This window comes from Scomber japonicus, chromosome 21, assembly GCF_027409825.1.
Source record: "Scomber japonicus isolate fScoJap1 chromosome 21, fScoJap1.pri, whole genome shotgun sequence".
In the NCBI taxonomy this organism is placed as follows: Eukaryota; Metazoa; Chordata; class Actinopteri; order Scombriformes; family Scombridae; genus Scomber; species Scomber japonicus.
This window is the reverse complement of record NC_070598.1, coordinates 14,784,743-14,812,245: the sequence shown is the minus strand read 5'-3', so window position 1 is coordinate 14,812,245 and position 27,503 is coordinate 14,784,743. Positions and strand designations below refer to the sequence as shown.

Here is a 27,503-nt window from a genome sequence, read left to right as displayed (position 1 = left end):
TTTCTTTTTTTTATATGACTATTGTTTGAGCTGCTGTAGATTGCTACAGCAATCCCCACTGTGGGATTAATAAATGTATCTTTATCTTTATCTTTATCTTTATCTTTATCTTTATCTTTATTCCACTACATTGCTTGGCCTTTTATTGTTAGATTACTTTTCAGATGAAGTCTTTATTGATCCCCCCCATTAAAATTGACACAAGCAGTATAGTGGGAAGAAAAGTAGCAGAAAGTGATAAGATAAATAAAAGAAAATTAAAATTAAAAACAATATAGGCTTCAATAAACAATCTCTGTGTACAGTAAGTAAATCTGCAATATAGCCTATAAATGTGCAATGCAGAAGTTCCTGAGGTTATATACGTGTGCAATGTTTCTGGGATTTACATAGGCCTAGTAAGGTCAGCATCTGTCTTTTTTTCAGTGGCAGTGGAGTGGGAGGCACTGGGAGCTGTGGTGTTGTAGCTACAGTTGGTGGCTGATGGTATGAAAAAGCCCCCCAAGCTCTTTGAGGTACATGGATGGATGTTATTATTTTTTATATTCTTAACTGTTGTTTAAATTGTCTGCTTTTTAAAAAGTATTTATACTTTAAGCTGCATTGAGTGTGAAAAAATATTATCCTTATAAAAACATGATACACTTGTAAAGTCTAACAAGATGCAGTACTATTAACGTTAATCCACTAAAAGTGTCTAAACTTGGTTTCACATTGATTGACTACAACATTAAAAATGCTTCTACATGTATTTGTTAGTGAGTGAAAAAAATTCAATTTCATATACTGTAATAATATACCACTCTAAAAGAAGTCATTTTTTTTACTCAATATTTAGTACATTTTGATAATAATGCTTTTATATTTTTACATAAGTACAATTTTGAATTCAGAACTTTTACTTGTAATGGAATGCTTTTAGACTACAGTATTCATACTTTTACCTTCATAGAAATCGCATACAGTAGGTAGGAGCTATATGCCAAATACAATACACTGAAATGTACTTCTGGGCCAGAAATTTAATTATAAATATAAATAAATATAAAAATATGGACTAATGTGTGAGTTTTTAAATAGTGAATTCATGATGTGTGTACTTTGTTATGATCCAGAGGGAATAACATAACCGTATCCTCAAATTTTCTCAGATTATAGGATTAGGCCATTAGTCTGCCTCTTTTTCAAAGTATGCCTGTGTATCCTGATGAAGCTGGTTTCCATAGCGACCAGGCAGGACTTTGGAGGGCACAATAGATCTGTCCCAGATTGGGGCCACAGAAACACTACAGTGCTTCCAATAATGAAAACACAAAGAACGTTTTGTCCTTCAACCCCACAGCCCACTTTTTACACCCTAAATCAGTGTGATATATGAATTCATCCTGTATTGGGTTCTGCTACCATACAGTTGACATAGCCTAAATAGCAATTTTATGCTGGCTTTATGCAGGTTATTTCTGACAATAACCTGGCTATTATGGACTATTTTGTTGCAAATGAATAGGCCTATTTATTATTCTTCTTCTTCTATCTTTGTTTTGTGAGACACATTATTTGTTCTTATAAATTGTTGTTTTTTTAAGATTGACAATGTAGCAAAATGCACATGTGAATCAAGACATCCACAAGTGAATAACAGGAGCAGTGCTTATGAGTGTAACGTCTAACAGCCGTGTGTCTACTGTAAGGTCTACTATACTGTGCCCCACACTTGTCGCATCTCATCAGCGGTGAGCAGCTGATCTGTCCTTTGCACAGACTGGACAGACAGGCGGGCAGTCATTGCACTGCTGCACTTGCCCGCTGTGCTGGATCACAGACAGAAACTCCTGCCTGCAGCAAGCAGAGACCCGGACAGAGAAGAGAGGGATTAAATCACTATCCCAATACATATTTGGTGTGGGCTTTGTGTGCCATGGTAAAACAGCGTCGCACCCGAGCGCGTTCCTGTTGCGCAGATGTTGCTCGCCTATGTTGCAGAAGAGGACCACTGAAGGTAAGTCAGCTCTCTTTAAACATTTTAGTTTCGGTTCAAAAAAATCTGCCTTCTTATTCTAGTCGAGTTGATGCATTTCAATGAGAGGGAAGTTTGCCAAGTAGGTTAAGATGAAAAGTCTCATAAAAGAAGGAAAAAGTTGTTTCTACAAATGTTTTATGTTTTATACTTTGCTCCAGTATATGCAGCTAAACTCTGTATAAGCTCTGTTTCACTCAGAAATACAGCCTACACCAGCATCTTGTCGGACACACCAAAATATAGTGCACCTTAATTGGTCAACTTTTATTCTAACTACTGAAATTAATTACTAATAAAGATACTATTGTTTCCAGATAATGTTCTAAAGCCCCAAGAAGACACACTGACTTTAATTGTTCGTGCTAAGACACTTTTACATTGTGTTAAATCTAAACTAAATTGTTTCCTAGTCAACGCACAAGCAGTGATAGTCAGTGCCATATCACCAATGGTGCTATACGCCTCCACCAATCCTCACTGTTTATACTGCTGGACTGCTGCAGCTGCTCTCTGATTGGTCCTTTCCTGGAGCTCTCTCCTCTTTTCCGTCGCCATGGCGAGCAAAGATCGTTTATTAAAGCAAGGACTCACTCGCAATTCATAGATGTCTGACAGGATCTCTTACTCTTCGCTGTATTCATTCCTCCTGCTCATACTGACTCTTAAAAGATCTCCTTCAAATGTGCTTTCAGTGTAAGTGATGGGGCCAAAATCCACAGTGTGTCCCCTCAGTCATGTTATGCAACAATGCATTTAAAAGTTGATCTGTAGCTCATATGAGGCTTCAGCAGTCAGAGTTAGACATATCAAGTGGATATCTGCCACATTTACAGTATTTTTTAGTATCAAACTTCCTCTTTGTGCTTCCTCAGACAGTGTTTCCATGTTGAGTAATGCTGGAAGTAGTAAAAGGGACAAAAAGACTGTGACATTGAAAGATATCTACTTGATTTGACTCATTTGGACGACTGGAGTTTCATATTAGCTTCAGATAAACTTCTAAATATATTTTTGCACAGAAGGAGGCTTGTGGATTTTTGCCTCCATCACTTACTTTGTAAGTTCATTATGAAGGGATTTTTAATGGTCAGTATGTACAGGAGGAAGGAGTACAGAAAGAAAAACCTAATTTAATGTTACTTCAAAACTTCAAAAACAGTCAATCTGTCTTTTAAATAATTTTATTTCAAATGGGACTTATTTCTGCAATGTTTTTCATAGAAAAGTGATCTTTTTCCTAAAGTTGCCAATAACTGATGACGGACTCGCCCTGGTTACTGCCACCTAGAGTCCAATGCCTGTGGTGCCAAGAAACAGGCACAGAGTGAAAGCTCTTTCCAATTTACTCCTCTCTGCAGCAAGGGATCAGAGAGGAGGAGGAGGAGGAGGCGGAGGAGAGGGGAGGACAGACATAGAGGCATAGCAGAGAGTGGGCGGGTGGGGAGGGGGGAGCAGAGGAAGGAGAAAGAGGCAGAGTGGTGAGGAGAGAGGCATCGTCTCACTGATGCTGAGTCACATAACAGAGGGACCACAGCCGCATCCCATGAGTCTTTGGGAATAATGGAGGAGCTTGAACACACCTGCCCCCATCCCCGGACGGTAGGGCATCTGTGGGTGTTTGTTTCTTTGTGCGTACATGTCTTGCGGTGTATGTGACAGGCGGAGAAAGGGAGACAAAGGGTCCTGCTTTCTCCCCTGTTACAAAACACATCTCCTATAGCATGTGTCTGTGGGAGATGCTCAGAATGCTGAGTGGACAGTGTGTGTGTGATTGTGTGTGTTGGCTCTACTGTGTGCCAAAGGAGAAAGGGGAGGACAGAAAAAAGGGGTATTTGAAGCATCTTGTGTTTGGATCGCCTCTCCTTCTCTTTGCTCCTGTGGGGTGATCCCTCTTCTTGTCTTTCATGTTTGTCTCCTTCAAATTTGCCTTCTCCTCTCCGCTGTCTTCATTCTGGCCTATCTGCTGGTGAGAGGCAGTCCATGTCTGATGCTGTTGTTTTGTCTTGCCCTGTGTGTCCCTGTGTTTCTCTTTTTTTCTGCTTTAATCCTCCTTATGCCAGATGTTCTTTGCTTGTGCCAGAGTGGGCTTTACTGAGTGTGCTCATGCCGCTTGTCCTTATAGGCCCTAGCTGTGTTCCTGGACGGCCAGGTTTAAGCTTTACCATCTGCTCTGTGTTAAATGTTTGCAAGCTACCTCTTAGATCTCACCGTGCTCAAGAAATAATAGGTGATGAGGATGATCCCTGAGCACACCCGCCCTGTTTATCCTCTGCTAGTGCAGCTCCTGTTGGACTTTGATACTTCTTGAATGTAAATAGACAGCACATGACAGGCTGACTTGTTTAACTGCGGAACATTGTGATGTACAATTAAGGAAAGGTAGACACCATAAAGGATGTCTGATATCTATGGCAGTATTGAAAAGTAGTTAGTTGCATGCAAATCCCTGCTTAAACTGTAAATGAAGTGAAAACAAAATGGCAACTACAGCTAACTGAAGGGCACACTGTGGCTTAGGAATGCTTTATGTCTTTATTGCATGTTCGTGCAACCTCACTGCTCCTCAAAGATTTATAGGTTGATAGATTTATAAGGTAAGTGTAAGTCGGCAAACTGCCAGTCCTCACATACAATTAAATTAAAATAGCTTATTTCCATCAAGGTCTGCATTAAAGATCAAACATAATGAGCTACTGGGTGACAAAGCTCTAAAATAAAAACACATTCTGGCTGCAGTATCATCTGTAATGGTTACAGAACTGCATACATGAACAATTTTACTCAGTTTAACACTTGAGTTCTGGGATATTTTATTGTTGCAGTGCCAAAATGTTATTTTGGCCTTAATGAATCCTGGTCTGTTGACATGTTCCAGAATGAAGTCACTTGTTCATGACTGCTGACATGTTGCCAGAATATGCAGAGAAATATGAGTTACACAAAAAACCTTCCTCAATGTAGCAAGTTCAATGATCCAATGTGCTCAAATGGAACTGGTGTTGATACAGATTAGGTATCTGCCATTACATGACTGATCCAGTTTATTTGTCAGTGTCATTATAAAATGATTTCATGCAGTGATTACAGGCAATCAATTAAGTTGGTAGTGGCCCCATGTTACCTTACAACTCCAAATCCAGTTGTAGCGACTTATACAAATGTTAAATAAAGGAAAACACAGGTAGTACATTGGAGTTAAGGTTTTGGGAGAAAACGCCTTATGCAAAAACAAAAAAAACTTAATGGCATGATAAAGTTTGGGGTGAAGATGAAAATGTTGAGAGCACACAGATTTAGCGAAATGTGTTTCCTTTAACTCGCTATTGAAGCTTAATCTTCATAAAACAAATTACACAAATTCACCTTTAATTTTCATCTTTCAATCAGTATGGATTTGTGTTCATTTGTCTGTCTCTGTTTTTCTTCATGAAGCATATGCTCATGCTATACTGTGGTTTTGATGCAGTTCCTTGAGGGCATGCTGACATCAGTCGCTGTGTTGTCCCTGTGGACAAGACAGACAACAGGGACAACATGGGCTGTTTCCATCTTCTTCTTCTTTTTTATCCTCCTGTCACACTCCCACAGCTTTCTGCTCTGCATTAACTCACATTCTCTTTTACTGGTGTGAATGAGATTCTGCGAATATTCCCTGCAGTCAACAGATGGCACACAAAGACAGTTTTTGTTAGCCAGGCTCACACTGCAACACTTTAACCTTGGTGTAGCTTCAACATCTAGGAACAAATATCATCCATTACCTGATTTGACCTTTTGTGTTGTTCTTTTCTTCTGTTCTTTTCTTCTGTTCTTGTCTCACTGTCTTGTCCACTTTTTCATTCACTTTTCTGTTTGCTCTGTACCTTCTCTCCCTCTCATTTAATATTTCCTATTATCTTTCCCTCCCTTCTTTTTTTTGCCTCAAAGACAAAGAGAATAATCAAACCTACTGGCTCAGCAGACTTTAATTTAGATTGAACTGTCTGACAAACATTAATTGGTCTCTCTGTGTCCATACTACCACAGAAGTCACCTACATCTTACCTCTCCTTTCTAATTCTTCCCTTTGTGTTTTAGTCTATTTCTGCAAGACCTTCAACAACAGATCAATAGCTCTGCTTTTGGTTTCTGTTAATACACACATATGGTTTACACATAGAGTATGCTACACAAAGAAGTAAATGTTAGCTCACACGCAGAGCGATCAATAACACTGAGTGCAGAGCCGTCTGTCTCACAATCCATCGTCCCGATATGGAGCAGGCATCCGCTGTGGTCAATAATGTAATGGAGGTTACTGTAACTGGAATTAATTTGGAAAGGGACACACATCATGTACCACTGAGGGAATGTGGAGATGTTTTCCTCTCCCAGAATACGCTATGTATGCTGAATTTCTTACTAACTTGCTGTCTTTCTGTCTTTCTCAGACTCTTACAGAGCCTGCCATCTTTGCCAGGGAGACCAGTTGTGATTGTCGTGCCCCTCATGAGAAACTCACCATCGCCCAGGCCCGCAGAGGCACCCCAGGTAGGCCTCTTCCTGCTTTCCCTCCTCTAAGCATCCATATTAATCTTTAATCACCTTCACTTGTTCTGCTATTCACTTTACGTTACTTCCTAAACATGCAAACCTCACATTTACTACTTTTTTGAACTACCTCTAGTACTACAACTTTACTACAGCTTATTTTTTATTACAGCTTTTCCGAATATAACTGGTTTTACTGCTACTTTTACTACAAACACTGCTCGTACAGCTGCTGCTCCTTCAGTTACTATTTATAGTGCCACTGTACTGTATGTAGTGTTATGTAGTATAGTGCCACCACTGATGCTCTTACTTTTGATACTGTTACTACTGTGGCTACCGCTGCTACATTTAGTACTTTGACCAAAGCTACTACTACATCTAGCCCTTCTCATAGCCCACTGCCAAGCTTTTTCCTGTGTTACTGTGTTTCTTAGCTGATACATTAATTATTATGATAGCAATATTAACATTTTTAATTCCAATGCACATGCACAGTGTTATGTTTTTGGCAAAGTATGTTTTATGGAAGCTACATCTGGTACCTGCATGTGTTGGTCAATAGTGAAACTACTACAACTTCTAGTAATGTCATTATGTCATTATAACGTCTATATATGTATGCCTTAATGAGCATTAAAACTGGATTACCAATGAGGCAAGGTGTCCACAGAGCTTTGGGGACCAAGTTAATTGAACATTTTTTTTTAGGAATATGTACCACTAAAGCACAGTAAATGGCATAATAATAAGGGCCTTAAGGTACTTCCCTGATATATTACCTGATCTTGGCCTGACTGTGTTGAAATCTAGTTTTTAAGTCCTTTATTGTTTCAGTTTGTTGTTTGTTTATTGCTGATTCCTATTTGAATGTGTTAAATCAAATTGTAACACAATAAGTCTGGGTCCAGGTAGTAATCTAGCATAAATAACTGTACACATTGAAAATACAGTGGAAGGTTATTAGGGGACTAGCTGCTCATTTTTGTTTTAGGGCCTCCTTGCAAGTTACATGCTAAGGATGAATACTATGCTGTCAAAGACTTAAGAATGTTAATGATACATTTATATTTTCATCAATGCCACCAAAAATGTAAATGTGATATTTGTATTTAAGCACAAAAACATATGAAATGTCACATATTACTCTCACTATAGTGCCACTACAGGTAGTTCTTATTATATTCGACTGTTTGGTGTATTGCTCTGTGTTTTCAGTCGACCGGCCAGTCAGAGTCTATGCAGATGGCATCTTTGACCTGTTCCATTCTGGCCATGCTCGTGCTCTCATGCAGGCCAAGAACCTCTTCCCCAACACCTACCTCATAGTAGGAGGTAGGACAGAACATTCAAAATGCCATCATTTAAAGCAGTCTACAAAGATTCCTCTAATTTGTAATGCTCAATACACACGTGTCTTGTGTGTGTGTGTGTGTGTGTGTGTGTGTGTGTGTGTGTCCTCTCATCTGCTTGCAACAGTGTGCAGTGATGAGCTGACCCATAAGTACAAGGGTTTCACGGTCATGACAGAGATTGAACGGTACGAGGCGCTGAGACACTGCCGCTATGTGGATGAAGTTTTGAGAGACGCACCTTGGACACTCACACCTGAATTCCTTGAGAAACACAAGGTGCGTGTTTGGATGTGTGCCTACAGGTCTATTTTTAAATTGTGCATAAAGCATCCAAGGCTTTTTTTATTTTTTTACAAAACATGTATGGAATGCAACCCTTGTCATTCACTTTTTTGGAGCATGTACAATTTGCAAATCCCTATCTTGCAAGAATTGTATGTTATTGTGATTTTATTTAAAGCTATGCGTGTATTTGCCAGTGCAGTGCGGTGCAGTGTTTTCTGCCATACAGTACGTGTCCTTTGATTGTTTCTCAGATCGATTTTGTGGCTCATGATGATATCCCATACTCCTCAGCAGGAAGTGAGGACGTTTATAAACACATCAAGGAGGCAGGTCAGTGTGTGATGCATAATAATGTATTTCTAAGTATATAAAATATATACTTGGGGGTCTGATGTGTGTGTTTTGTGTGTGCACACCAGGAATGTTTGTGCCTACACAGCGGACAGAGGGAATCTCAACCTCAGACTTAATTACTAGAATTGTCAGAGATTATGATGTCTACGCACGACGCAACCTCCAACGCGGCTACACAGCCAAGGAGCTCAACGTCAGCTACATCAATGTGAGATCATGATCAGTTCTCCATGTTACCATAGTGGTGTAATCACAGTTGCTGCTGCATTGAAAACAGAAGATATGTCTTTCAGTCTTTAAGTGTGTCAGTTAAGTTAAACATGCACAAATATTATTACAATATGGTATTTTACATAATAGTAGCATCAAAGCATGTTTATCGTCATTTCACCATAAACGTCTGTGATGGTGTCATCAGTCATTTTTAAGATACCTGAGTGTTTCCATATTCATTTTCTTTCACAGTATTGACAGAAAATATGCAGTAAGATATATTCAATAAAACTCCCTAGCCAAACTGAATCACATTTACTGTTCATTGCATAAGACTTCATTTGTAATAGTGTAGTATTTGCATTATTTGTAATACAACTGTGGGGAACACTGTGAAAAACTGTGACAGTAGAATGCAATGCATGTGGAAAATGTGCCTTTGAAGGTCATTTTTTGAAATGTGGTATATTGTGTCTTAAAAGCATCAATCTGTCAGGGTGCAATGATAAGGATGAGGTTATGATTCTTCAGTTTATTTTCTTTCTTTAACATTTGATCCCCTCAGGAGAAGAAGTACCGGCTGCAGAACCAAGTGGACAGAATGAAGGAAAAGGTGCGCACCGTTGAGGAGAAGAGCAAACATTTTGTTTACCGTGTGGAGGAAAAGAGTCACGACCTCATTCAGAAGTGGGAAGAGAAATCTAGAGAGTTTATCGGCAACTTCCTAGAACTTTTTGGACCTGATGGGACTTGGGTAAGTTATTCTTCGATGATAGCATCATTGTCATTATATCTCTTTTGTGCCTATTGTAAATTTGTTCCTGAAAATAAAGTTAAAAACCACCATTTTTTTAACCCTATCTTATGGGTTTGTGGTGTTAAGGGATTTAGTTTTCTTAAAATGTGATGCTTATAGCTTTTTCATATATTAGCTATAAGTAATAACATTACCTTTTCTCTCCCTCTCTGTCCCTGAACAGAAACAGGTGTTTCAGGAGCGCAGTGGACGAATGCTGTCCTATGCTTTGTCACCCCGGGAGTCGCCCTGCAACAGCCCTCCCCGTGAACTGTCCCCCCTGCGCTCTCCCTCTCCCCCGTCTCCCCCTGCCCGCTGGCACAATGCACGGCCTTCGCCCCCAGCTTCCCCTAAAGGAGCATCTGCCTCTATAAGCAGCATGAGTGAAGGTGATGAGGACGAGAAGTAGATGGACTGTGAGGACACACAATATACATACAAACACACACACACACACACACACACAAACATCACTCACAGTACACTGCCTGAGAACTGCTTACATGTGCGCAAACACACTTGTTCACACACACAAACACACATGCATATATATATATTCTCCTACAAACACTGGCTGGATACTGAAACCTCAACGAAAGCAGCAAATATGCAAGGCAGACGGTGATCATGGGAAACGTAGTCCTGTGCTGCTGAGCTAAGAAGCCATCACTGTCTCTGTTGTCTGAGTGACCACGCGGGCAGAGAGGAGATGAAGATGAAAGTTCATGCACACAGTGTCTCACATAGTATGAAGGTTGAGAATCCTTTATGGCACCTTTTCATGAGGATTTGCTTTGGATTGTCCAATGCTGATAAGAGACTGCTCATCACATCACCTCATTGTTTTTTTTTTTTGTCCAATTCTGTTCAGTTTAGCATTTTCTCTTTAAGATGCCAAGATTTCTTGCATCTACAGTGACCGCTAGATGTGAATAGGCACAAAGTTACAGAACATCGTGTGTGGCATTCAGTACTTCAGCTGTGAACTGACGGGAACTGGATTCATTCATCACTGTGTCAGGTTTGTTTGTTAAATTGACAGTTAAAGGAATAAAAGGAGAGACACTGCAAACCCTAGAATAGTTGGAGGCGATCCTTTTGACAACCTCTTGGCACTCAAACACACAGTCAGTGCTAGTTTGTCAGCTTTTTTAGCTTAAATAATTGGCAAAGGAACCTAAAATTCAATGATTCACGATCTCTGAGTCACATTTTCTCACGCCACTGTCATGACCACCTTTAAAGACAGATTAAAACTAATCCCTAAAATATTCATAGAAGATTCTCTGTAGGAAATATAAATAAACCTGGTGGAAAAGTAGTCTACATATTCCTAAAATGTAACTAAAAAATTAGATGATTGGTGCAAAAACAACTCATTTCAAGCAACAGAGCCCTTATATTGAAAAATTAATGTTAAAATAAAAGGAGCCTCTAAAGATATATAAAAATGCCTGTTAGATAGTCCCATAAAACTTGAAAAATAGCCTTTATTAGCTTCTTGAATGTAAATGTGAGTCTTTGAGACCACACATGCCTAGGGAGTAAATTTAATCACTTTTAATTTGTTGTCACATGATATAAAAACACGTAGATCCCTCGTCACCACAGTCATTTAGTAGGCGACACAATTATCACGCATTATGTAACCTATTAGTGGTAAACTTTCACCAGGAAAAGCCATTCATTTTTGACAGTTTTCCATGTTTTATCAGTCCATGTTTAGAAGACATTTTTTTGCTCTTTGGAAAAATGATGTCAGCTGTGAATCAAACCTGGCAAACATGGAGATAGATGCAGCCTTTCTCCAGGACTCTGATGATACTTGAACTATACTACTGTAATACTACTGTAATCGAAGCCCTCCAGGGGAACCATCAGGTCCTCAAAAGCCGGAGCGTCACCCTAATGTTTTCTTTGCTTTTATTGGAAATGTATGTAACGACTCTTTTGCTCAGGTCTGCTCACCAGTGACCCATCCCAGGCCAGAGCACCCCCCCCCCACCCCCACCCCCGCTCCCCTCCCACAACACCAATACCCTAATGCAACGTAGAGACCTTAATGTCCTGTACGCACTACATGTTAATCTGCACTCTATGTAAAAAAAAAAAAAAAAAAAAAAACTTTGGGAATGTGTGTCTTTTTTTATTTTTTAAATTTTAATGTTCAAACGGCTTGATATGTAAATAAAACAAAAACGTGTAACTGAATGTGAATTAAATATCAATAATTGCTCATTTTTACTTTTTATCAGAGGACAGAAAAAAACAAAAAGAACAAACATTCAAGACAGATAACACACAACAGCAATTTCCTTTATTGTCAATTTTGACAATAGATATTGTAAGTTGATCTCATGCTGAATCACATTGTTGGACTGCTCTAGCACTCTTTTGGTGCCTCTTGATGTCGCATTAATTGCATATCTTTGCACGACTGCCTCCACAGTGAGGAGCTCATGCATACAAATATGGTTTTTTTTAAAGCTGGAAGTACACTAGGATGGGAAACAGAGCGATCACTCCACACTGGCTGCATACAGTATACAGCAAATACGTTATTCGTAGTTATATATACACACCATAGGTACAGAGACAGTCTTGAACAGTAGTGGTTGACAACAACTGAAGATGGAAGATCCTCGGGCCTCTAAATCACATACGATGAACCAAGGCTTTTAAATGAGGACAGTTGTCTCTACAACACAGCACTTCCTTTACAACAGGGGTGCCACTGAGAGTCACACTCAGTTAGACTGGCAGGTTACGAAGGCATTGGCAGTGATGAAATCTTACAGTGTGGCTAAAAGCTGAGGACCTACAGGATGAGGAATCTTTCCATACTGAAGCGTCTCTCAAATGTCTTCATTTATGCGCCCTTTCTTTTCACGTCAGATGGAGCTCTAAAGGAGATGAGAAAAGGAAGTCACTTCATCTGAAATTCCCTGTTGTCTAGACGATGTGGAAAGCTCTAACCTCTGGGTCCAGGTTTGAGCAATGTTTCATTAAGATTTGGTCTATTTCACTCATTTCAAAACACTCTATCTTCTATTAATACAGAAATACTTAATAGAGGTCTTAAATGATAGTATACACTATTATTTGAAGGAAAAATATATGTGTACTATTAGTAAAGTGCGCTAATTTAGTGCCTGAATATGATTAATGTCTGATGATTTGATGCAATTTTCAGTACCGAGTACCACATTTAATCCTGCTGGCTTCTCCAAACACTCAACTTTTTATAAGCTGATTGGTTTCCTATAGTATAAAGAAATAAACATGAAGTGGCTGGTCCACACACTTTAAAAAAGTAATCGGAAAAATTATAAAAAGATCGTATAAAGTAATCCTGTTCCAATGTCAAAAAATATACAGAAGAAAACAGTATACAATGCTGAAAAAGTAGTTCAATGGTGCCTTTGTTCCTGGATAAAATCAATTACAACATGTCTGCTATTCATTTCTTTTGCATTTTAGCTGCATCCTCTAATTTTGATGTTTCAACTCATGATTATCAAACAATAGCACATTGTTAAAATACACAAGCTTTGTTCAAACTCATTCAGAAGACTGTTAAGATTAATAATACTAGAAGCAAGAAGCGAGGCTGACTGGGTACAGCATTGTTAGGAGTCCAAGCGACATCTGAGCATGCTCTGTGTCCACTGTGGCCAGTCTATGCTGTTTGCACGTTGACGTATGGAAAGAAGAAAGTGTGCTGATGTAATCCTGCTTTCACAGTCCTCATTAGATGCAACAGGTCCAAATCCCTATCTGAGGGCTCGTACAATACATGATGCTGGTGCGGTAGATGCTACATGCCAAAGCTGGCATGGTGGCGTTACATAAGCGTCCTGAAGACACTCCTTTGGTCTTTAGTGTTTGCTAAAATATGCTGCAGAGCTTGGTTAACGTTTGAGTCAAGTTGCGGCTTGCAAGCAGAACGGCCTGATGAGAGTTAGAATTGCTGAAGGTGGATGTTTGTACTACAAAATTAACAAAAAAACTTCCTTTTTAACATTTTCCCTTTATAAAAGGATCTTATTGTTCCAATGGAGCCTTCAAGGCAGACTTTTTAAAACATTAAATATACATATTCAGAAGTAAGGCTTTATCTCACTGACTTCTAGATTTTTAAAAATAAAGTTATTTCTGATGCATTGTTTCCTGTTATTTTCCAAACAAAGCTATAATTTCCTCTCTTTTACTTTGCAGCAAACTAGACAATCACCCCCCCCCCCCACCCCACCCCCAAAGTTTAAATAGAGTGCAACAAAAACAAGTCTTTACTATGCCAATGACACACTGGCCTACTTGTGCGTTCGGTCAAAAGTGTCTCCCAAAGGAAGGAAATTAAACCTCCTCCTCACCCCAGTTGCACTGAAACTCAACCCCCCCGCTCCCCTCCCAACTCTGCTTGTGTGTGAAGAGGGAGAAACAGAATACAAGCCTTCACTGATGATGAGAAAGACACTCAATCAGCAGTGCAAGGCTTATTCAGCCACAGGGAGCCATGGACGAGTCAGCAAACCAAAGACAAGCTAAACTGTGTGTGACGGAGGGAGAGATAACCGTGATGCAATGAATTTAGCTTGAAAAAATAGTTCGATAAGAGGAGAAAATGGGGTCCACGTTAGTAAAGATTCATGGGAGTCATTTGGCTAAATGGACAGATATGAAGTAGGGTTAGGGAATGGGGATCTATCATTTTGAAGAGGTTCATTTTAATGTCTGTTTTAGGAGAACAAATGGTAATGCCACAACAATGAAAGCTAGCATGATGAAGGTCATTGCCATTGGGTACAGATATACGTCAAGATTATCCATCTTATCCAAAGGTTCAACCACTGGAATGTTAAAACGAGACTGATCCTAAAGCAAAGTTTTCTACCCAAGGGCAACATTTCATCGAACATGCTCCAGGCAGAGTGCGGACATTTAGGCTCCCAGACAAGGGCCAGGCTAGCGGGCCGGACTAGCGAGTTATCTGTTGGCTTTGTATTTGGACTTGCTGGCATCACGCGGCTCTTTGCTGGGGTTGCTCCAATCGTCTGCCTCGGGGCTGGTCTTATAATGACGCCACGCTGACTTGTTGAAGACTGGCAGGCGTTCGAAGGACTCGCTGGATAGGGCCTTTAAATGGAGGAACAAAAACACATGAGCCAATGTAAACATAGTTATTAATAGGAATAGCTGTTCAACACGTTTATTCACACTCAGGCTGAAAGTAAGATGAGAACATTAATACCACTTTCTACGTAATGTAATGTATTTATCTTCTCATATTAAAGTGGGCAATAGTTTCCTAATGTTAAATTATTCCTTTAAACTTTGAGCAAGCCAAGTATCATAATAACATGCTTCACACTTCACCTTCAGATAGATGACGGCATCTGTGCCCACGCCCTCCATAGAATAGAGCTTCAGGTCCCCCTGGAAGTATCGGGCATAGAGCCTAGAAATTGGTAAACCATAGCCAAAACCAGCCTGGATGACAGAGGAGAGGGGGAGAATTTCATTACCCAGATGCCATGTCTTATATATCAAATGTGAAGGCTAAAAAAGTTGTTGAAATGATCTTCAGGGTCAATACTGATTTGATTTTCATGTGTGTGTGTGTGTGTACCAGTGGGACAGCGCCTGGCTCCAGGCTTGGTGTAGGAGCAGTGGAGTACATGTAGTTAAACAGACGGTCTATTTTCCTCAGTGGAACTCCTCCTCCTCTGTCACTGATCTGGAGGAAGGGCGTGGGAAAGATGACGATAGACAGCCAGGCAGAACAAGTTAAAGAACAAGTTCAAACACCACAAAGTGTTTGTATAAGAACATAGTGCGTGTTTGTGTGTAGGGTGTGATTTGTGAAAAAATCAGAGAAGGGGGAAGGGTATTTTCCTAAATCTTTAATTTGTTCATTTAATAGAGAGTATGCTGCCAATTAAGCCATTTCTTGCAGCTGTTACAGTAACATGTATGTACAATAATTACAGTATAGACTTGAACTTGACCCACTGCATTTGGAGGATGTATTTTAATCCATTTTTACTAATGCATTTCATCAAGCAGTGCTATATTTTCCCTCTCAACAGTGTGATGTCAAATTCATGCCTTATCCTTTCCTCATGCGGACAGTCAATAGATAATAGTAATCATATACAAGAAAACACTAATTTAACACGCAAGAGTTAAATCCCTCAGTGCTCCTTTCATTACAGTGGATGATGCCACTTGGCAAGACATACCAATACACTTAATGTCATTCTTGCAAGTCACTGTTTAAATCAGCTCTATTGTTATGACCTCAAGGTCATCTGAGCATTTTCTGAGTGATTTAATGTTTGTGCTATAATTCTCTGCACGTATTTATCGATCTCTCTCTCACCCCTTTCTCTGGTGGCCCTGCTGTGGTATCTGAGTGTGATGGGCTGCAGCTGATCTCAGCTAATTGAATGAATGTGAGTGTATGAGTGAGCTGGCAGTTTTAAAGGTGCAGTGTGTAAGATTTAATGACATCTAGTGGAATGGACTTGGCAGAAATGGAATATAATATTCATAAGTATGTTTAAAGTAGTGTATAATCACCTGAAAATGTATGGTTTATGTTATCTTAGTCTGAGCCCCTTATATCTGCATAGAGAGTGGGTCCCATTACATGGAGCCCACCATGATTCTACAGTAGTGCCTCTAGAGTGGGTGTTTTTAGTTTTTATTGAGTTTCGTGGCTTCTTACATGCTTTGAAGTGTGTGTAAATGTGTGTGTGTGGGGGGGGGGGTTAGGGTTAAGGGGTTCAGTTGGTTGCAATCTACAACCTCACTGCTAGATACCACTAAACCTTACATACCAGTCCTTTAAGGTCAGATGTGGATAGCATTTTTGTTTAATCCTTCTTTTGTTAAGTAAGGAGTAACATTACTGACTTTTTGGGAAAATCCTCTGTTGCTAGAGGTTCATGGGAGCTGGGAAGTGTGGAGTGTCATGTTTAATGTTGTGCCAGGGTTTTCCCTAGGCCAGATTGTAACACTATGCACAGCACGCAGCAAACTTCAAGATTGAAGAGAAGATAATCACAACATGCTCTCCTCATAAAAAGGCTACAGTTTATGCTTACTTGTCTTGTCAGAATAAGAACAGTCTTGATTATGTATTTATGTCTTCTTTTTATGCTTTCCAGTGGAAGGTCATCCGCAGAGTATCATCACATAGTCTAGATGCAGTGTCATCTCTTTTGTCACAGAAGTATAAGCGCTGACAGTGAAAGTCCATTTCTGATTTTATTGTTGTTGCACTAATGATTGTTCTCATATTCTCATTTGATTTTTTTCTTTCTTCCTTTTTTAATTTTAGATATTTTATAAGGCCTACAAAGCAGCACAAGAAGCATCACTGTGAGGGGAGGTATATTTTTGTGCCTACATGGGTTGAAAATAACTGAGCAGAGGCAGGAATATATAGACCAGAGAGGGGGAATCCCCATCAGCCCCCCCTCAACAAATCACACCCTCTTTGTGTGTGTGTCTGTGTGTGTGTGTGTGCGCGCGCGTCGGATTTACCTTTACGGAGAGATCCTCTTTACCCAGAGTGACTTTTGCTTTCACCGGTGGTAATCCCTCATTACTGTTCTCGTGAAGCTCCACAGTGGCTCTCATAGAGTTCTACAAACACCCGCATAGGTAATTAACTCAGCTCACCACGAGTCCTTATAGAATTATGGTCACATTGCAGCTAATTACATTTGGAGAGAGCTGGACAAGTAAGTTAGCAGTGATAGATGTTGCATTGCTCACCTTGAACAGCTCAAATAACATGTGGAACAGATGAGAGGGCACATACACCGATTGGATGGGCTTTTTAGGGGCCTTCACTGGAGGACATGGAAACAGACAGTTATAAAAAGATAAAACACACACACACACACACACACACACACACACACACACACACACACACACACACACACACACACATATACAAAACTGCTTCTTTTGAAGGTAATGAGCTGTTAGACATTATAATCATTGTAGGACTAAATTTGGACTCCCATGCTGCGCTCTAAAGAGAATAAGTACACTGTTTCACCACAGCTGTGCAACAGATTACAGAGAGGAATGTTTAAATGCATGGACACAGGGACTTTTGCATCTCTTACTGTTGAACTCTTCAATCTTGAGCTCAGGAGAAGCCAAATAGTACTTCTCACAAAGCATCTTGGCTGTGTCGTAGGCATCTGGTGGAAGAAAGCACAAACAAAACAAGTCAAGGTGGAAAACTCTGCTACATGTCCTCACCAGGTCACTGTAAGTGCAGCTTTGTATATGCACTGCCAGAGTTCCTTAAAAACTGTGATTATGTAAACATGCAAAGATGAACTTGGTTTTGTTTGATTTGCGTCACTGCTCTGCTGAGAGTGGCTGGTATGATACAGAAAACAGCTGACTCACTTTCCTATAAGAACTGTGCCAATATTTGCAGCAAAGAAAAAATAACACATTCGATAGATAACAAAGGACTCCAACAGATAAAACATACAAATACTAGCTGTTTCTCACACTCCAGACAGTATTATCTCCTTTAACTCACCCCTGACAACTTCAGCCACACTGCAGTGGGGATCAATACTGCCGATGTGTTTTGGATGAGCTGGGTTGGTGTCATTACCAAACAGGAGAGCTGAGCAGAAACACGTGGATAGAAGGCAGTCATTAATACAAATCAACCAGCTGCTAGGATAGATGGCATGCTGGTGATGCAATTAGATTATTGAGGCTCACTGTGCTGATTGATGAGCATGCGGAACGAGATGCGGTTGGTGTAGAAGCGGTCGAGGAAATACTGGATGTTGCTGCTGATGAAGGGGTCAAAGCCGAACCTCTCCTTGTACTCTATGACCCCCTGAGCCATGGTGGGAACCACATCGTTGTGACGGTTACGGATCTCAATTAAGAGCTCCAAGAAGCTGAAACAAGATGGAAATTACAAATCAATATCAATTGACTTGCTAAAGGATAAAGCTGGTGATAATCTGCATTTTTGTAACTGTCAACAAATACCATTAAAGGTCCTAAACAAACAATGAATTGATCCTATTAAGAAGTATTGTATGTGTATTCATACTGCAGTAAACACTCACTTCCACCAAATGTGTATCAATCCACAACTGAAAAAAGTCCTCAACAAATGCACAATTAACTTCTATTTGTTAGCTAAAAACTGTAGTGCCCAGATGTTTTAGGAAATGACTGACTCATTTACAAAAGTTAAATTATACTTATATTATTACATTAATACATTTGTGAGTAACTTTAAAGATGCTTCTCAGTAGGAAGCAAAGAGTGTGGGGCTAAGAGTCACAGAGTATCGAGATAGGGTAACACATGGTTGTTGTAAGTCTTTCAATGGGATTTGTTCACAGTAAGAATATAGAGTAACAACAGACTAATCATTTAAACATATAATGTGTCAAAATTGACCTGAATTTTAATTTAAAACATTCTCAAATTAACTAACTTATCAACCAAATGTGAAGAAATAAAAGTTTGATGTTATGTTAAAACCTACATGTATTGTGTTGCAGAGATATCTAATGTTAGTATGTTAAACAGCTAGCTTTGGCCTGCACCGGTGGAAATTGGGCTTCATAATACCACTTTGTACCTCAGAGGCAATAGTGAGTCACTCTAGCGTCTAGTGTGTCCTCAGTCCAACATGACAGGAAGAAGTGGCGTTGCAGAGTAATGGTGGTGCCAGGCTGAATCATGGATGTATAATGAGAACTGAATACATGAAGAGCATCAGGCTTTGAAGCCAATTTGACATAGCAGCCAAACTGTGTAATTACAAAATAACGTGATGCTATTGGGCCCAAAAAGACTTTTTCCCGTAGACTTACATTACGAAAGTCTGTAAATCATTATTTGTGTCACAACCCCTGCAAAATGACTCGTTTCACCATCAGAATTTCATCTATTTGGTCTGATCACTTTCGAAAGTCTACAACAGCTGCACGATTTCATCGTTTTATTCCCATTCAAGCTAGCTGGAGGGCTAAACCTGAAAGTAGCCGTCTCGGCTGCCAGAAATCTCTAGTCTCTAGTGAGCATGATCCTTGCACTTTGTTTTCAGGAAGTGGCTTTTTTGGCTACATGCACCACTGAGCAATTCTCATAGGAATTAACTAGGTCTCACCTCCAACACTGTATCCAGTTGTTTTTATACATCCATGCACTGAATGCTGTTGAATTTCATAGTAGGACTGTTATTAATATTCAGGCTATGAAGTAACCATGTAGATATCAATATGTGGTCAGTTTATCCAGATAAAGCCTATTTGGAAAGCTGCATTCATGTTGTCAGTGCAGCCAGCTGCTGCTGCAGATGCTGGACAGAAAAACATCAGCTGTTCATGTTAACTGATCAGACCAACTATGTGAAAGTTTGCTATTTGGCTTCATAGCACATTCTGGTAAGCTTGATCGATATTGAAATATCATATCAGTAAATTAGGTCTCTACTGGATTACTTTGTTGTAAAATATAATGCAATTAATGAATAAATGATACTGTGAAGCAGAAAAAATGCTGGTTTAGTAGGTTCTGTAACATTTTATGATTTACTCCTACCACAGTGGCACTATTTAACTTATCTCTGTGGTGATCTGTGAAGCTTGTTTGTAATTTACCACTGACTCTACTGTCTCATTACCATTTTGATCCGATCAGGTGGCCAATTCTGTCACCTTTAAATAACTGATCTGTCCTTTTGATTTGGTCAGTGAGATTCTTTTTCACAAAAAAATAAAGGCCAAATCTAAAATCCAGAAAAGAGTATTTTAATTCATCAGAAAGACTTTTTGGACTCCACCTCTTTAATACCTTCGAGTTTTGTTTGTTTTTTTGTTGAATTTGAGGCCGCAAACAATTCTCATTTGGGACGAGCACCAAGATTTACTTCAGTGTCACTTTCATTTCCAGTCAACTGAACAATTCTTCGGAAGCGGGCGCTCAAAACAAAGTCCCTTATCTAAATTCCTGCTTGTGTTTATCAGCCATGCGTGCTTGTTTATCTAGCGGGCATTGTTATTGTATAAATACACATCATTACCTGTACAGTCAACAGAGATCTATGTGCATTAAGGAGATTAGCTGGAACATATAGACACAGAGCCGGTGCAGCCAACAGCTAGGTGTTTAACAAAGCTGTACTTACTGTATACTGTAGTTGCATGCATAAATCATTAATAGAGGGCTATATTCAATGATTCATCGCTTACTCATTCAGAGCGTGAGGGTCCTCTGGCTTTCTGTTCTCATAATCCAACAGCTCCACAAAGCTCTGCATGTACCTAATAAATGCAAACAGAGGTCAAAGGGCAACTTTTACACACTCTTCTTAACACTACTACTGTTGTAAACCTTATCGTCTGGCGGTTTATGAAGTTTATTCATGGCTGAGGTGTCTCACCATTTCTGGACCAGTCGGACAGAGGGCTGGCTGAGCAGGTTATCAGGTAGCAAGTTGACCTCTCTCATTGTGTTGGCGAGTCGTACCGGCAGCTCCTTACGCAGGAACATATACGACGTTTTCTCACACGCATTCTCCCTCCCTGAAAGACAAAAATGATGGTCATATTTGCTCCGAGTTACTAGATATATGTGGAGCTTCAATTCCACTTTTCAATTGAGGGGAATACTGAATGGAAAAGTGGGAAGTGTTTTTATCTTGCCGCTTGCTATTCATAGTGGCACACAGATAACGAAACTCACGAGTTCAAAAAGCTTGTTTTGTGTTCCTGTTGTCATGTGAAACATTAACACATTAACGCTGGATGACTCTTTCAACCAACAGGTCTCTCAGGCAAGTGCTTCCAAAACTGATGAGTAACCTAAAACTATCTTTAATCCCACAAACATTACATTATTTGCTAAGTAAAAACCACCTTTAAGAGAATAAGGCCTATACCAAAGAGGCTGGTAGAGGAGGTAAACCCTGTAGATCACAGCTGATTGGAGCTGCAGCCTTTGATATGATACCTAAAACCCTATTAGCAACTTGGCTGGGACTGTATTTACTGTCCGCCGACATTCGTTTGAAGAGTCTTTGCTGCACTATACAAGGAAATTATAAATCTTGTTACCCGGTTGAGTGGAGAAGTCATGGAGAGGTTAGGGGGATTTATGGTTTCTTGGTGTGAACAGGAAAAGCTCAATCTTTCAAAAAATGATTATGTGTAAGCATCCTTTAACTCCTTAACCACAATGTAATTTACACATCCTCTTATGCTGTGCTCATGCAACACAAAAGCATACACACACTATTAAAGGAAACCATTTCACACAGCAAAAATGCTTTCTGGTAAAAAAAAAAACCAAAAAACCAAAAAGGCACCCTCAACCAGAACAAATATTTAGAGATTGTGTAACGGGAAACCTGTTGAGAGCAGGAATTAGTGCAAACATTGTGTTGTTGCCCTCCTACACCGAAGGAAAGATTTGCTGTTATTTTAGTTATCTTAAAAACTAAAGGGTCTGGCAGGGTGAAAAGGAAGTGTCACATCATCTCAGCCCTGTTCCCCCTGATTCAGCAGTATACAGTACAGGGGAAGGCAGGGGCTCGTAAAATTGCAAAACAAGGCAGCAAAACCTCGAAACACTGACTCAGCTAAGGGATTACACACACACACATCCTCTAATTTGTCAGCTGCTCACAATCCTTGAATGACGCCTCATTTGTTCCCCCCTTTTTGAAACATCCCAATACCCTCTGCCCTGCTGGTCTCTTAACATGAACAGCGTTTCTGCTGACTGTCTTCTCGATGCAAACAAGTGTGTGTGCTCCACACAGCTGATCCACAGCTGTGAGCACAAATTACGTAACGGAGATGACTGTTTAATCAGAGATGGATTAAGAAAAGCTTTGAGTGCGGCTGAGAAACACGCAATTAATAAATGTCATCTTGCGTTTCAAGTCTCATGTCAGTGTCGAGCACAGTTATTGACACTTCAATGCACAAAGGGTTCCATTTTAAGCATTTGTTTGCCTTAAAAGACCCGTCATATCACTTTCACTTGTGTAATACTACACTAGACTGATGCATAGCCTCATAAAAGACTGTAATAAACCCACAAAGATGAGTAACCCTTGTTCAGCAATTAACAAAAAAACAGGGTTAACTTGAGTGAGCAGGTGTTTCATTTCATCCTCCACTGCAGGTGAGGGTAAAAATACATGCATGTATTAAAACAGCTGTCACGTGTCCACATGGTAAACAAAGAGAAAGCTGTCATGCATAGCTACCAGCTCACACTGCTCGTTCACTTACGGGTGTGTCGCTGAAAGCAAAGACCAAATTCAAATGTCACAGCTGATCAAAATAAAGTATTCAGTTTCATGGCAGCTTGTGCTGTGGCAGACTTCTACTATTAATAAACTTGTGTAAGTTATCTTCCCTGTCTGTGATTCATTGATATTGTATACGATTTAGTGGGGTTGGACGTCATTGACCATTCACAGAACTGGTATATTTTGAGCTATGAAGTGATACTGGCTAAACTTCCAGCTTACCCTTCTCTGTCTCAACTCTGATAGTCACCAGCAATGTTCCTCCCACTGGTTGCTTTTAAATGTATCCCCAGGTTTTGACAGATCAGAGGAAAACTGCATTTTTCTACCATGCACAGAAATGGAATAATCTGCAATAAGATCTAAAATTAGAGGCATTTATATCCATTAATGAATTTAAGGGCACCATGAAGAATGTGGTGTGGGAGGTATTTAGTTGTTTTTTCTCAAGAGTACACTGTGTTTTTGTTATTTTGCACGGCTGCTACCTCAGCCAGGTCTCTCTTGTAAAAGAGGTTTTTGAACTATATAGGACTATAGGGGTAAAATAAATGGGTAACACTTTCTATGAAAGACCACATCTATAGTGCATTATGAGCGCATTCATAGTGAATTACAATGCTCATCATAATCAATTATAATGCATTATGACTGCACTCATAAACACACATCATGCTTTATGATTAACTATATCAACAGTTATGAATAACTATAAATCTAGCTTATAATGACTTAGAAATCCAAAGGTCTTATGAGTGCTCTTGACTGGTTATAAACTACAGGCTGACTACTTATACCCCTCTATACACACACCTCAACAATCAACTGTTATAAGGACTCATCGTCACTCATAGTACCCTCAACAGATTGAAACCCGGCTTTAATGTTATATTCCTAAAGCAGACCAATCTTAATGTAATTCTCTATAGTTTAGTATCAGACATAATGACTTATGATGCAGCATAGATTATTTTAAATGTATGCAAATGTCCATATGAACTTCACTTTATTTAAAGCATACATTGATAACTTATGATCCTTCATAGAGTATTATGGCATCCTATGAGTCTTTATAACAGTTGATTGTTGAGGTGTGTGTATAGAGGGGTACAAGTAGTCATAATGTAGTTTATAACCAGTCAAGAGCACTCATAAGACCTTTGGATTTATAAGTCATTATATAGATTTATAGTTATTCATAACTGTCGATATAGTGCATCATAAAGCATTATGTGTGTTTATGAGTGTAGTCATAATGCATTATGATGAGAATTATAATTCACTATGAATGCACTCATAATGCACTATAGGTGTGGTCTTTATAGAAAGTGTTACCAATAAATGAAATAAAAATGCAGAACTAGCCTGTGACACTAAGACATACACAAAAACAATGACAAATATACGAGGCATGGTAATTTTTTAAAAGAGTCCTTCCATGGAAACTGCTCAGATTGAATTGTAAGAATGTTAAACCCTAAACAGCAAGCTCAGGCACTACTGTTTTTTAAACATGTATTTTTTACATCAAAGCCTGTGACAGGGTGGAAAGTTTCAAATATGGCTGAAACTCTCTCTATGGTCAAAGCAATGCGTTGTAGGTATGAGCTCTCACAAGTGTGGTTAAGGTTAAATTTAAGGTTAAGTTTGAAATTAAGGTTCAGGTTCAGGTTCAGGTTAGAGTTAGGTTGAGGTTACAAGTCTTGTGAGAGTTCCCCAGATTGTTTCTTTGAGAGCACAGGTCAGTCTCTTCATGCTCATTGAAACTGAGGACATTCGAGGACATTCTCCCTTTTTTTTTTTCATTAATAAAACTGGGTGGAAACAATCCCTACTTCACTCAGAGATGAAAGCAGGAACAGCATTTCCGGTAAGGTGTGTCTTTGATCAAATGTAAGGGGCGTGTTTCATACAGATACATTTTGAACATTTCTTTTAACAAACTGTTCTCCCCTTATGTGAGGGGCTGGATATATTATGCATAGCCTAACATAAAAGGCTTTAAAGGACCAGAAAATATTGTGAAAGAAAACCAAAACTCTTCAAACTCCAACATGGCCGTTTCCTTTTAGTGATGTCACTTAACGGAACAGTACAGTATTTTGGTGCAGGTGTGCAGGGGTGAAACATATGTAGGGTTGAATAACATGTATCATGCTATTTTAACCAACATGTTTTTGTTGTTGTTGTTTTTATAACTTGATTAAAACATTTCTCATGAAGAAGGAAGCATGTAGCCTATGCCAAAAAAAAAGTCAGTGTGTTAGCTACTACCTCACATGACGGTGAGAAATAATCAGAACGGACATGAGAAAATAGATATAGCCTAGCTTAACACAAAACAGTTAAAAAATATATATAAACATCATTTTATTCGTCTTCATGCTAGTAAATACATTTGAATGTGTGTCTTCAGCCAATGAAAACATTACTGACAGTTTTGGGGACTGACTGAAAGAGATATGACAGCTAAAAACTCACCAAAATCCAAAAACTGCTTGATGGAGAGCGGGGACGGTGAAAACCTGGAGTAATACTCGATTTTGGGGTTGGTGTTTTTCAGCAGAGACGAAATGAAAATCCTCATTTTGAAAGTTTAATGATGAAGCCTGGCTGTGACCGCTAGATTTAGACTCAGATGAAACCACAGGACCATTTCATCGGCAGCAGTGTTGACAGCAGTATACATGTGTCCCAGCAGAGAAACGACGCGATAAATTAATGTCCATAGATTTACATGATAGGGACACACAGACAATATGCTCTCCAGAGGGCTTCCTGGATCTACATTGTTGCTAACTCAGAGCCGTTCGACACCATCAAGTTTGTCAGAGTCAAACGAGGACTTCCGCCTATATCTTTCTGAATAAATCAACAGGAGGGTATTAAATTTTTTCCTAGGATGACGAAGACATGACCCTCCCGACTATGCCTCTGATTGGCTAGTACTCGTTGCCCTCATTATTTGTATTGGTTAGGTTAAGGCATGACGAGTGTTATTGGTTAGATTTAGGGTAAAAATCTCAGGATGAGCCAGTCAGAGAAAGATTTGGGCGAGCCATGCCTTCGCCATCCTAGGAAACAAATCCGCCAAGGGGAGGGTAACAATGATATACTAATTAATTTATAGGATGAGTTGTCATCTTTTATAATTTATAAAAATGGTTTATATTCTCTGTACTTCTTTGTCTTTTGTCTTAACTAAAAATTCAGCCTACTAACCTTAGAATAATTTAGAAAAACAGATGCAGTAACATATCTACGGAAAATACCCGTAGGCCTAGAAACAAACAAAAAGAAGTGGGGCTTTGTTATACAGCCTTATACAATAATACTGCGCTTTCTGTTTTTTCATCACTCTCAAGAATTTCACATAGGCTATTATTTACAGTAACTTGTTTAGAAATACTGTGTGAACATTTCAAGACTTTGACATTTAAAGAAATTGATGATTAAGCTGCCAGTCAATTGTCGAAATTAATCCAAAACAACTGTTTTGCATGCCAGTTGACTGTTTGACCTCTGACCTACCTGCCGCCTAATTATTAGCAATTTATCAATATTCACTTTTGTACTTGTACATTTTCAGATAGAGAATTGAAGAATTGTGCTTAAAAAGATGGACAGGTGTCAAATCAACCAGCTACATGGTTCTCAGACCTTTTCTCATCAAGGACCCCTGAAGTGACACAAATCAAACCACGGTCTCCCATCTAATAAGATTTTTGCTTTTAGATGGTTTATTACAGAAAGTATGAAGCCCATGACCAACAACAGTCATGTATTCTGTAATTGTGTTTCGTATGGATGGAATTATTGTGAAAATACATTTCTGCAGACCTCACTTTGGGAACCACCGCACGTTTTAAAATGTCTGCACCCCGCTCCAGTGGGTTTTTATTTTGAAGGTTCACTTTCAGAGCTTCCGGCCCATTTGAGCTTGTTGACGTCTTGACGTCCGGACAGTACGTACTGTACCACCGTGCAGTGGAAAGTCTTGAGACAACCGGACTTGGGACGACTTTATTGATACACTGCGGCGATTGGCTTAAAAGTGGGAAATGAAAGTCAGCAGCGATCTGATTGGTCGGAGGCGTGTCTGTCAAAGTCGTTTATCTTGTTTTTCTGCAGTCTCCTATGGCAGTCTCTGACAGTTATGTTACGTTCATGTACTATCGGAATAATCAGAAAAACTAACACTTAACTGTGAAATTCACGTGTAGCCTACACAATTTGTTAAATTGACTTAAGTAAATGTGTGGTTAATGGTGATAAACCTTTCACTAATTCACATACTGCAGATCCATTTATTGCTCATATGCGAGTTGTAATATGATACTTAGTCATAACCATGAGTTGCTGTCCACATAGTGTCATATATTAGTTAGAAACGTTATTTATTAGCATTAAACCTGATAACAAGTGGAATTTTAGGTGGAATAATTTTAGGTAATATAGTCTACTAATGCAGCAACAAGTCTGGGGCAATATTGAACATATCTCTATGGTGTCCATGTTGATTCCACGTTATGATTTCAAAGCACATAAACCCAGCAAAGTGGGAAGATGGGGACTATCCGAGGAGCACTTGAATGCAGCAGAACACTTGTGTGT

The 27,503-nt window shown here is 39.4% G+C and overlaps 2 protein-coding genes across 4 annotated transcripts; one reads left to right on the top strand and one right to left on the bottom strand.

Annotated features, from left to right (window-relative positions):
* The first annotated feature begins 1,787 nt into the window (after positions 1 to 1,787).
* On the top strand, positions 1,788 to 10,921 carry pcyt1ba (phosphate cytidylyltransferase 1B, choline a). 2 transcript variants are annotated; one of them, XM_053342650.1, is made up of 8 exons: positions 1,788 to 1,999; positions 6,451 to 6,550; positions 7,769 to 7,885; positions 8,030 to 8,181; positions 8,442 to 8,520; positions 8,610 to 8,752; positions 9,323 to 9,511; positions 9,738 to 10,921. In XM_053342650.1, exons 1-8 carry the CDS (start codon positions 1,919 to 1,921, stop codon positions 9,960 to 9,962), a joined length of 1,086 nt encoding a protein of 361 aa, XP_053198625.1. In that variant the 5' UTR covers positions 1,788 to 1,918; the 3' UTR covers positions 9,963 to 10,921. The 2 variants fall into 2 exon arrangements, with proteins under 2 accessions (XP_053198625.1, XP_053198626.1); XM_053342651.1 differs by lacking the exon at positions 1,788 to 1,999 and adding an exon at positions 3,484 to 3,619.
* Positions 10,922 to 11,850: 929 nt separating this feature from the next.
* Positions 11,851 to 27,446, bottom strand: pdk3a (pyruvate dehydrogenase kinase, isozyme 3a). 2 transcript variants are annotated; one of them, XM_053342648.1, is made up of 12 exons: positions 25,371 to 27,446; positions 21,012 to 21,153; positions 20,821 to 20,892; positions 18,323 to 18,507; positions 18,132 to 18,221; positions 17,701 to 17,778; positions 17,339 to 17,415; positions 17,105 to 17,206; positions 15,183 to 15,290; positions 14,930 to 15,043; positions 14,569 to 14,689; positions 11,851 to 12,456 (listed from the first exon to the last, which is right to left on the bottom strand). In XM_053342648.1, the coding sequence occupies exons 1-12, from the start codon at positions 25,474 to 25,476 to the stop codon at positions 12,440 to 12,442; spliced, it is 1,212 nt and encodes a 403-aa protein (XP_053198623.1). In that variant the 5' UTR covers positions 25,477 to 27,446; the 3' UTR covers positions 11,851 to 12,439. The 2 variants fall into 2 exon arrangements, with proteins under 2 accessions (XP_053198623.1, XP_053198622.1); XM_053342647.1 differs by having other exon boundaries at positions 11,851 to 14,689.
* Between the last annotated feature and the right edge of the window lie 57 nt (positions 27,447 to 27,503).